The sequence below is a fragment of the Mandrillus leucophaeus genome, unplaced genomic scaffold (genome assembly GCF_000951045.1).
Source record: "Mandrillus leucophaeus isolate KB7577 unplaced genomic scaffold, Mleu.le_1.0 Scaffold279, whole genome shotgun sequence".
In the NCBI taxonomy this organism is placed as follows: Eukaryota; Metazoa; Chordata; class Mammalia; order Primates; family Cercopithecidae; genus Mandrillus; species Mandrillus leucophaeus.
Genome location: NW_012102909.1, coordinates 2,049,145 through 2,061,213, shown reverse-complemented (window position 1 = coordinate 2,061,213; position 12,069 = coordinate 2,049,145). Strand labels below are relative to the sequence as shown.

The following is a 12,069-nucleotide window of genomic DNA, read 5'->3' as shown; positions in this document are numbered from 1 at the left end:
CTCTTGTGGCTGGAACAGAGTGAGCACTGGAAGGTGGAGGTCTCTAGTTTGGAGAGAGACCACATCACTCCGGGCCTTGCAGGACTTGGTCAGTATTTGGAGTTTTATTCTAAGAGGGGCGAGAAGCCATTGCAAAGTTTCAAATGATATTCAGTTTCTGATGTCTTTCAGCGAATCTCTCGACATGTGCCAGAGAGCTAACTCTGTGGCAGCAGTATACAGCAAAGGTAGGGACGGGTAGCTTGTGGAAAGGCCCTTTCTTGGTCAGCCTTAGCTGATAGCCCAGGCCCAGTGTACTATGGTTCTAGGTGCAGTAATCAACAAGTCTCTGGTGTATGTGAACCAACTTGATTTCTTAAACTCTTCCCTTTTGTTCCAGGCAAGTCTTTTTCCTGGAAAATTGTTTTGAGGGGAGAAGGAAGACTTGCCAAACCCCTAAGAAGAACCTCCTGAGCTGGAGATCGTCCCCAATCAATCATTACAGTCCTGGAGAGGAAGAACCAATAGCCAGGCCAGTGTGCCATGTTCAGCCTGGGCTGTGGCCTCGATTGGGTTCTGTTGATGTTTCTGTAGCACCTCCACCACCACCACCACCACCATTTGCCAGTCTCTGATTTTGTGCCCACAGCTTGAGTGGGGAGAGAGGGAGTTGAAAACCTCAAGTCATTCCCCATCTGGGTGTTCTGTCTGCCTGGGGAAAGGACTGCTTTGACGTGTTCCCCAGAAGGAGCTGGCACATGGTGATTTTTAATTTGAGGCAAGTGAGGAGAGATTGACATTAAAAAACAAACCCCAAGCCCCCACTGAAATCAGTGTTGACACATGCTTTGCATTGACCTTTTCTCCTGGAAAAAGCTTTGCTGTGCTCCTTGCCATCTGTTCTAGAGTTTTGAAAACTTTTGTTCCTTCCGAAGCTTTTGGCAAAGTTGTCTTCGATGTGAGTAAGTTGTGGATGGGTGTTGATCAACCTCTTGGGGGTCATTCCTTGTGGGAGCTCACAGGTGCTGTGGATAGAGCACCCAGGTTCTCACCGTGGAGAGGACACTCTCCCACTGAATAGTGCACCTGAACTCTCACCGTGGAGAGGACACTCTGCCACCTGAATAGTGCACCCAGGTTCTTACCAGGGAGAGGATACTCTGTCACCTGAACAGCACCCAAGATCTCACGATGGAGAGGACACTCTCCCACCTGATCAGCTAGACAGGCAGAGTTGTGGGCAGTCCCTCTTGCCTTTCACGGTGCCATTTCTCTTCTCCCTTCCTTGGGAGTGGAGGTGTTCCTGCATGATCTGCTGCTACAGGAAGGGGACAGCAGCTTGAGAGGGGACACCAGGAGTTGGCACTCCTGCAGTCTAGCCCTGGTCTTGCCACTAGGTGGCAGTACTAAGGAGAATGCTTAGGCTTTTCTCTGTGTCTTAGTTTCCCAGTTGGTCAAGTGGAGGTTGTAGTACATGACTCGCTGACTTCACAGGCCCTTGTAAAGATGGAAGCAGGGCTCTCTGGTTCAGTCCTAGCTTAGAAATATGTTTTCATTAAACTGCACAAGGTTTCAGAGATTTTTAAAAGTTTGTTGCCTGATTTTTAAATCAGGAGCTCTCACCTAAAGATCCAGCTGTTTTTAGAAATCAAAAGACTTGACAACTCTTAGCCCACGCTCGTTCGTGACAGTGACTGGCTGGCATTGAGGAGTGGCTGGCCCATGAGCAGGGGAATGAACTTTCTCAGGGCTACTGGCCCCACTCCTCCCTGTGATCTTCCTGACAGTGAGTCTGTGTCATCACACACCCTCCATACGTTTTGTTACAGCTGGACTGTTTCACTCCTTTGTGTGATCTCCCTGGCCTCTTCAGGCATTTGGGTTTGTGCTCTTGATTTCAAGAAGATATTCCAGATGTAGGATTTTGTGATAAGTAATGTGTCATACAAATACAAAGTGGTTTTTACAGGGAGGTGGCGGTGGAAGGGAAAGGCAGGAATACCTTCTTTCACCATGTTGGTCAGGCTGGTCTCAAACTCTCGACCTCAGGTGATCCACCCGCCTTGGCCTCCCAAAATGCTGGGGTTACAGGCATGAGCCACCACGCCCAGCCTAATTTAGTCTTAATTTCTGCCCATGAGGAAATGAAGGCCGGAGAGATCCAGCAACTTGTTCAGTGTTCATGTACGTCTCCTGGATGAAACCCACCTTAACTGAGTTATCTGTCTGATTCCTTAGAAAAGCTTTAGAAGACTATTATTTTATGCTTGTTTTCTGCATTAAGTGAGCAGCATCTGTTGAGTTTCACCTTGTTTTAAAAGAGAAACCAAGAGTTTGTAGGGCAGAAAATTGGAAAATAAAGAGCAGACAATGGGCCTGGATGCGTTTTTTCTTCATTTGGTATCCTCCAGCTCTTTTGGCTTGTGTCATCTTTCCTTCTCAGACAAGTGGACTCCATTCCCAAAAGTGCATATAGGACTTATGTTAGGAAGCACAGTTTCCTTTTACCTGCAAGATATAAACAGTTGGCAATTTCAGTGCCTAGAATATAGGCCCGATTTTAAAATATCCAGCAAACCTCTTTGGCAGCAAACACAGAATTCCTGTCTCAGCACCATGATGGGCTTCTTTGTCTCATATTCCTGGTCTAATCATTCTCATTGTCTGCCCAGCTGTTTGCCATCACTTCTCAGATAATCACTTTGGTATTTTTCTCCTCTTCCTGCTCACCTTAACTTCCCCTCCCTCACTTTTCCTTGCAAAGTGGAAGTCACTGGTGTCCTGATTCATTCAGAACAGCCCCTGGGACTTGGCACCCTCTAGCATGATTCAGTATTTGAATACAGAGCCAGGAGACATACTGTTTGCTTCTTCTTCCAAAGCCCCATTGCTGAATTGAATATTATAGTGAGGCTCCCAAGGAGGGTGTTTAAATCTTTTACTTTATTTATTTTTCTAGAGACAGAGAGAGTCTTGCTGTGTTGCTCAGGCTGGAGTGCAGTGGTGCCATCATAGTTCACTGCAGCCTCAACCTCCTGGGCCCAAGCAATCCTCCTGCTTCAGCCTCCCGAGTACCTAGGACTACAGGCATGCACCAGTGTACCTGGCTAATTTGTCTTTGTTTGTTTGTTTTGTTTTGTTTTTGAGATGGAGTCTCGCTCTGTCACCCAGGCTGGAGTGCAGTGGTATGATCTCAGCTCACTGCAACATCCTCCTCCCAGGTTCAAGCAATTCTCCTGCCTCAGGCTCCCGAGTAGCTGGGACTACAGGCGCACGCCACCATGCCTGGGTAATTTTCCGGGTTCAAGTGATTTTCCTGCCTCAGACTCCCGAGTAGCTGGGACTACAGGCGCACGCCACCATGCCTGGCTAATTTTTGTATTTTTAGTAGAGACAGAGTTTCACCATGTTGGCCAGGATGGTCTTGATCTTCTGACCTCGTGATCCGCCCACCTCGACCTTGCGAAATGCTGGGATTATAGGCATGAGCCACCATGCTTGGCCTGTCCTTGTTTTTTAAAAGTTTGAAGACCATGATCTCATGTTGATATCAGAACTAAAAGAGATTTTAGAATTTATGTAATACCCTCCTCTGTGTATTACAAATTCTCACTCACTGTCTTCTCCCTGCAGAGAACTAGGCACTTCTGTCATCTTTGCTTATTTAGCAGGTAGAAGTCTAAGTTATCTCAGTAATTTCACTGGTGACTCCATGATCCTGTGCTTATTAAAATCTTTTATCAGAAAAGTGATGGGAAGCAGCTAATCCTAGGAGTTTAAAATGTTGAAGGATCTATAGGGAAGTGCAAATTAAAACCACAACACGATGTCACTACACATCCTCTAGAATAGCTAAAATGAAAAATACAATACCAAGTGTTGATAAGGATGTGGAACAATTGGAATTCTCGTATGTGGCTGCTGGGAGTGTAAAATAGCACAACCACTGTGGAGTACTGCTTGGCAGTTTCTTATATATAAAGGGAAATAGTCACTTGCCATATGACCCAACAATTCCATTCCTGGGTATATACCTAAGAGAAATAATTATCTATGTCCATAAAAAGGACTTCTGTATGAATGTTTAATTCATAATAGCCAAAAGCTAGAAACAATTCGCATGTCCTTCAACAGGTGAATGAATAAACTAATTGTGTAATATGTATACAGTGGACTACTAGTTGAGCAAAAACTACTGATACATGTCACAATGAAGATGTATCTCAGAAATGTTATGCTGCGTGAAAGAAGCCAGACCATAGGAGCATATACTGTAGGATTCCATTTATTCTAGAGCAAGCAAAACTATAGGGATGGAAAGCAGATCCAAAGTTACTTAATACATGGGATGGTGAGGGAGGGGAGGGGAGATTGTCTACAAAGGTACCTGAAGAACTATCTGCAGTGATGGATTGGCTGTCACCACAGCCACTCGTGTGAGTATATACAGTTGTGAAAACTCATCAAACTGTACACTTAAAATGGGTGCATTGTATTATATGTGAAATTGATATAAAAATTTCTGAAGATGAGGGATCTTATCTGAACTCTACCACCAACTAGCTCTATGTGTTATTGCGAAAGGAACTTAATCTTTCTGCATGTCTTCCCTGTTGGGAAAATGAGTATGATAGGTTGCTCGCCCACCTCATTCAGTCGTTGTGTGAATACAGATGAAATAATTTATTTTGAAATGCCTTTAAAATAAGTCGTATACACGTGCTGGGTGGGAGGAGTATTCCATAAACTCATCTTGAGGGAAGAAAGACAAAAACTGTGGTAATGAATGTCTGAGCTAATATTTATATATATGTTGGAATTCATTTGCAAATCATCTTTTTACTTTGTGGAACATGAGCTGTGTCACTTCCCCTCCTTGGTCTTGAGTAAAATGAAGGGGTTAGACTAGATCAGACGTAGAAAACTGGAGGCTCGGAGATTATCTAAAGCTTTTCAGATGTGTTTTCTTTAGCCCCTACACTATGGTGACCTGAACAGCATTAATTTAAAAGGTGACTTGTTGCCAGTGTTTAAATATGGAGATTTCACATACAATTTTGGGTTTCTAGCTCGTTTTTAGAAATTAGCAGATCTGACAAAACCAGGTCCACATTCCCACATGGCAACAATGATCTGGAGTTGCATGGTGGCCATCCTGTTACATGAGCCATCACATTAGTTTCCCATATTCTTTACCACTATCTGTGTGTAGCCTTCTCTGTCCTCTGTAGAAACCTTAAGTGGAGAGTTAGTTCATTATTGAATGCTCACTGTGTGTTAAACACTATTTTATGGCATGACAATCCAGAGGCAAACCAAACAGACAAAACCTCTAAACTCATGGTGAGCTATAAATAGCCATCCACATCTCCATCAACAATTAGGGGGAGAAAGTTAGACCAACAATGCTGTATATTTTAGGGAAAACGGGAGAAAACATGTTTTCTTGTGGGCATAAAAAAAAAATCCTACATATTTAATAGGCAAAGCATGTCTATGTCAAAATTACGCTGCCTACTTCACTTGCTTGCTTCACATAATAGATCATATCCTTTTTATCTTTTTGAATCAGTAGATTCATGGATGAGGTTATCTGAGTGTTTCAAAAAATGTCAGTAGGCAGAGAGACTGACACAGGCTACTGAATGTTAAGATTTTCTTACCTCTGTCCAAACCATTAGGTTTTCCCATTTAATCAGGATCTTGGGATGCAAATCAGGCTGAAATAAACACCTCTATTGACAGTCTTCTCTGTTGACAGCCTCCTTCCATAATAGCCTGAACCCTCTTAAGCTCTGGCTGAGAATCTCATCACCCTGATCGGTGTGGCAGATGGGGCTGTGCATGAGAAGTGTCTTGAATAGCACTCTCTCCCTCTTCTAACCTCGTAGTTTACATCTCCATTTGGCCAACCACACAGTGATAGTGACCAACATCTTTAGACTGACAAATCCTGTTAGGCGTGGATTTTGATCTCATGATTTAAATGCTTCTCATCTGCAGATAAACCCCTTTATAGGCATAGATGCTTGACAATGTGGCTTCATCTGTGTTAAGTAAAGTGATTCACTAATTTGCTTTTAGATTTATCATGGTCATAGGCTTTGAGAATCTGGGCAGGCTCTCATCAGCCATTGTGCTTACTGGATTGTGTGGTAGGCGACTGACCCATTTCTTCAGTCTTGGCTGAGAAGGTCATCTTGCTACCTACAAAGAAAACTGCACTGCTCCCATCTGGTGGTAGTTATCTCGAACTGCAGCATCTGAAGGAATTGCCCTGTCCTTCAGCAGTGCCGGGCAGCACTGAAGTGTAGGAAATACCTATTCCCACCTTTTGTTTCACAACATTGTCAGCTGTTTCCATTTTACCTAAAGGGTATCACATGGTTTTTCTAGGAGAGTGAACCACTCCAGCTTCTGCCCATAACTAGCCATGGGACTTCTAAGCCTCACTTGTTTTGTCCATGCATAAAGCAAAACACTTGGACTTAATGCTCTCTAGGAGTGCTACTCTTGCAAAGTCTGTAGTTCTGTGATTTTTTAAAAATTTGAAATATGAATGAAATGAATCCTACTTATACTATTTACAAAACAATTATGAACATACATAGAAATTTTGCAATTTATGCTACTATTTTCCTCAGTTCTAATTAATTATAAGATAACATCATGGATTTAATAACTTTGGCAGGGAGTTGGGGGAAGAAAAGATAAATACCACTGCTTTAAATGCACATGTTTATTACAAGACATTCTGATACCCTTGAAAGCAAAATGTAAAAAACATGCATTTTAGAATTGAGAAATGTGTGTGTGAGAGAGAGAGAGAGAGAGAGAGGGGGAGAGAGAGAGATAAGACCTCTAAGTGTCAATGCTACTTTTGAAAATGGAAAATGTTATTGAGGTACAAAGATTAGAGAGATGACAGTTAAAATTAAAGATTGTATGGTAAATTTTAGTGTTTATTTGAATACTGAGGAATATTATAACAGGAAATGTACAAACATGCAGTCTCTGGTAAATCATTATCATAGTCCACATTTGGAACCGAAGCCCATTACATTATCTTTTTACGAAATTAGGTGTGTATTTTATGAAAACATTCAACAGTGCTTTATGATAAAGGCTCTTTATGGTTGCAAGTAACAAAAACCAACTCAAGCTAACTTGAAAAGAATAACTGTGTAAAGATGCAGCAGGAAATGCCATGGGCATCAACAGACAGGTACTAAAGTGCCGCTGAGCCTTGGGGGAATTCAAAGGGCGTAATCAGGACCCAAGTCTTTATTTCTCAGAGGCCGAAGATCTCTATAATGGTTGTTTATTGATCTGTATCAATTTTGCATGTGGCTCCTAGCCCAGTACTACATCATAACCTCTATACAAATTCCCATACTGAAGACTTCCCTCTGTGTTCACCTCTATACAATTAGTGACCACCTCTGAGCAAGAATAGCATACTGATTTTTTTGCTGAACAGAGTCAATGGACAGGATATTCAAGCTAAATGATGACAACGTACAAGGCAGACAGATGGACTGAGTGTCCAGTGTAACTGCTACTTATTCCAAAGTCTTCAACTTTTGACAGTTTTGCCTCACTTTATCTAACTCCTCTCACCAATGGCATTGAACATCTCATATAGTGCTTTAGGAGTGAAGTTGAGGTTAGGGTTCTAAGAATTTGGGGAATGTTGTGGTGTGGTGTAACAAATTTAGAGCACTTGAGAATTTCTGTAGAGTTATATGCATTTCTTTTTTTTTTTTTTTTTTGAGATAGGGTCTCTTACCCAGCCTGGAGTTCAGTGGCGCAGTCACGGCTCACTGCAACCTCCGCCTCCCAGGCTCAAGCCATCCTTCCCCGCTCAGCCTCCCAAGTAGCTGGGACCACAGGTGCATGCCCACCATGCCTGGCTAATTTTTGTATTTTTTGTAAAGACAGGGTTTCGCCATGTTGCCAAGGATGGTCTTGAACTCCTGAGCTCAAGCGATCTGCCTGCTTCAGCCTCCCAAAGTTCTGGGATTACAGGCATGAGCCACCACACCTGGCTTATATATTTCTATTAATGAATTGTGAACTGTTTTTTAGAGAAAGGTCAGTGTGGACATTAAAAAGTCTCCCCAATAATTGTGTCATACTTGCCTTGTGTATGCTATGTGGAATAGCACTTTCTTACCCATATCATGTATCTTCTCAATAGCCCAGGAGGCAGGGAGGGCAGAAGGAATCTTTAGGTCTGTTTTTAGGTTCAAATTGAGTGATAGGATGAGAAGAAAAAAAGAGGAGATTCTTGAAATTAATTGACAACTATTTAGCAATTAGTGAAATAATTTCCTAGCCTCTCTGGTATGAGGGAAAGTGTGCTCCACTTACGTCTTTAAAAATGTTTTTGGTTTGAATCACATCTCTTTGAGCCTCTGTATTCTTCAGCTGGTAATTGTGTAAAGGGGAAAAGAACACAACTCACAGAATTGTGTTAAGAATTAAACAAAAGCATCAAAATACCCAAGACAAGGCTGGTGCAGTGGCTCCTGCTTATAATCCCAGCACTGTGGAAGGCCATGGTGGGAGTCCAGGAGTTTGAGACCAGCCTGGGCAATATAGCAAAAGCACTTCTCTACAGGAAAGTACAAAAATTAGCCAGGAGTGGTGGTGTACACCTGTAATCCCAGCTACTCGGGAGGCTGAGGTGGGAGGATCAATTGAACCCAGGAGGTCGAGGCTGCAGTGAGCAGTGATCGTGCCACTTCATGCCAGGTTGGGCCACAGAGGGAAACCCTGTCTCAAAAAAAAAAAAAAAGTGTACACAGGATAGTAGTTGTAATGTAGTTGGGTTTTTTTCGCCCATTTATCTGTTTGTTTGTAGGTTATTTGGAAAATAATTACTATTCTTTTGTTATGCTGAGATAGGTGTTTGGAAACAATTTCTCTGACTCTTGCCATCCCCTCCCACAAGTAATATCTCCGAGTTCTGAGAATCTAAGAATGTGTTCTACAACAGGCTAGCCCTAAAGGCTGGCTGGCAGTGGCATCAGTACCATTAGCAGTGACAGCGGCAACCTCCAGCCACCACAGTCATCTGACTGACTTTTTGAACATTGACTCAAAAGAGCTTGTGTGTGTTTCTCTCACAGGTGGATTTGCTATTGTATTTCTGGTGAGGACAAGCAATGGGATGAAATGTGCCTTGAAACGCATGTTTGTCAACAATGAGCATGATCTCCAGGTGTGCAAGAGAGAAATCCAGATAATGGTAAGGCTGCCCCTTGGACTTGGGACTGTTTAAAATGGAGGCAGAGGTTGTACTCTCTCATAAGAAAGTCAAACGGGGTTTGTTCCCTTCCCTGAGGTGGTACAGAGGCCTCTGGACAAAATGGGACTGAACAGCCATGTGATATAGGACACCACCCTTGCCTTGGTCACTCTCAGCTGGAGGGTGGAGGAGAAAGGAGCATATTGAGAGAACTGACCAGTTTTAGGTCAGAAAAATCATTTTGGGCATTGGGAAAATCTTACTTAACAACATGGTTCCCACAAATTAACTGTGATATTTAATCCAGAAAGCCTAACTTTCCAATGAGCCTCTTCTTCTGGTCTTGTCTCTCTCTCTCTGCTACCAGTCCCCAGTCTCAGTTCAACCATCCTGAGCTCTTCAAAATTCTGTGAACATATCCTTATACAACTTAATATTTTTACATGTAGTTCTTTTTACCTGGAATGCTTTCCCCCTTTTCTGGCCTGGAAACCTAGACCAAAACCTAGAAACCTCATATATACTCTATGAATCTATTTATAGAAGTCCAAGAACAGGCAACATCATCTATGGAGATAGAAATCAGAACATGGTTATTCAGGGGCGGGAAGTTGACTAGAAAGGGGTATACGGGGACTTTCTAGGCCATGGAAATGTTCTGTGTGTTGTTTTAGATAGTGGTTACACATATGTGTCAAAACTCAATTGAACACCTTAAAATCTGCACATTTTATTACGTCAATTAGACTTCAATTCTTAAAACTTACTCATTTTTCAAGATGCAGATTTATATGTTTAAAGAAAGAGTCCCTATGTGTTAGATATACATGCTGAAATATATATGGAGGAAATAATATAAAGTCCTTAGAACAATGAGTGGGTTTAGAAGATAAATAAGATTGGTCAAGAGTTGATGGTGATCGAAGCAGAATTATTTTATGGGAATTTGTTAGAGTAGCATCTTTCTTTTACCTCTGTTTGATATTATACATAATATTATACCTGATAAGTAATATAATAATAATATGTAATAGTATACGCACATTATACATAAGAAACTTTGAATATATAGTCTTTTATTCCTTTGTGCTTCCACAGTGCTTTTGTTTTATACCAATTATTTGCTTAACATGTTATGTTGTAAGCAGTTCTGCTATCAGGGAGTAAGTTATTTAAAATCAGAAATTGTATGCTCCAACACACTGCTTGACATGAAGTAAATGCTTGATAAACTTTGGAAGAAATTCGTATTAGAATGATGATAGTAGCAGATACATATGTTCACCTAGAGATGATGATTCCTTTTATGCCCTGGATTTTAATGCTTTTTAAATAGCAAAAAGGGATCCAAAAATGGAGAGCGTGGCATTGTAGGTATCCCACCAGGCTCCGCTTGCCCCTGTTCACCGTAAGTGGCCTTTTCAGTGGCTGCTTAGAATAACTAGTTAGGCTGTAGTTGGACTACTGAAAGTACTCAGAATGTTAGACAGCCTGGCACTACTCTAGATTTTAGAAAGCCAAAACTATGTGGGAAGGAACTGTCAGCACTGCACGACACACCAGCCAACTCCCAAGGGCCATATACATACAGTCAAGACCACGTGGGCCTGTCTGTGAGGCACCAATGCCTTCCACTCCCCTGCACATAGCTCCGGATTCCTGTTCTTGCTGTATCTTCCTTCACACACGCAGTGGGTTTTCTAGCTGCTTCTCATTACTTGTCTTCCTCCCTCCTCGCCCGTGCTTGTTCAGCTCTCACACACTTTGTTTCCTGTCTTTGCTTCTGCTGTTTCCTCTATCTAGAATGCCCTTCTTGCTCATTTACTTGTGTTACAAAAGCAATCCCATGATTTCACTTTCTCCTCCTTATTTAAAAACACACTGAGCGCTTACTTGTGCTAGGCAGGCATTGTAGTGGAGGAACGAAGACGCACAGGCCCATGAGGAGCTCACAAATTAATGGGCTTGATTAAGAGTTAAATCACACAGGTTCAAGTTTTGGCCCAGACGCGTATTAGCTGTGAGAGTTTTGTTTTTAGTTTATATTCTTTCAAAGCTTTAATATTCAAATAGGTGAGCTAAGCTTGTTACAAAAAACATCAAGCACTTCCCCAAGGGGAGCTCCTATGCCATTACAGGGTCCCAGAGGCAACCACTTTAGGTGATTCTTTTGATGTCTTTCTAAATAACATGTTAATATTGCTAGTTCTTGATTTTTCTTCCATTTTAGGCATTATCTCCTATGGGAAGTAAAGACATAACTGTCACTTATTCGCTGCTTGCCTCTCTCCCCAAATACTTGCAGTATTCTCATCTTCCATTCTTCCAAAACACCAGTAAACTTCGGCAATATGTTGTTTATATGAATATTAGTTTTTACATTATTATGTAAGAAAACTATTTCAACTGAATTCCTGGTGGACTATGAGTCCTCTGCCTTTCCTATATAACTTTGCTTTCACTAAAATTATTAATTGTCTTGTTTTCCCTCTCTTGGTCTGAGTTTTCTTTGTACTATTTAACAGTTTAATTCCCAATTTTCCATAAATTGTGTAAACCATTTTTTGGATTTTTTAGATGCATTTAATGGTGTCTATTTTATCATCTTCAAGATTTCTCCCTCAGTCTCCTGACTGAGGAACCTGGGCTGGTTGTTCTCTGCCTGATTTACAGTCGAATCTTGGAATTTCCTGGACATTTCCTTTGCCTCTCTTGTTTAATTAGAACTGGTAATTCCTCTTTTGGCTAACTTCCTCATTTTGTTGGAGCTGATCCTCCAGTATCTTTTTTTCTCTCTCTGTCTTTTGAGACGGGGTCTCAGTTACCCACGCTGGAGC

The 12,069-nt window shown here is 41.8% G+C and overlaps 1 protein-coding gene across 1 annotated transcript in view; it reads left to right on the top strand.

The window, feature by feature from the left end:
- The window catches only part of AAK1 (AP2 associated kinase 1), a 230,480-nt gene that overhangs the window by 129,024 nt on the left and 89,387 nt on the right, over window positions 1–12,069 (top strand). The window contains exon 3 of the mRNA XM_011985014.1: window positions 9,114–9,232. Within this exon, the coding sequence (XP_011840404.1) occupies window positions 9,114–9,232 (119 nt within the window). The remainder of the gene's footprint in view (window positions 1–9,113; window positions 9,233–12,069) is intronic.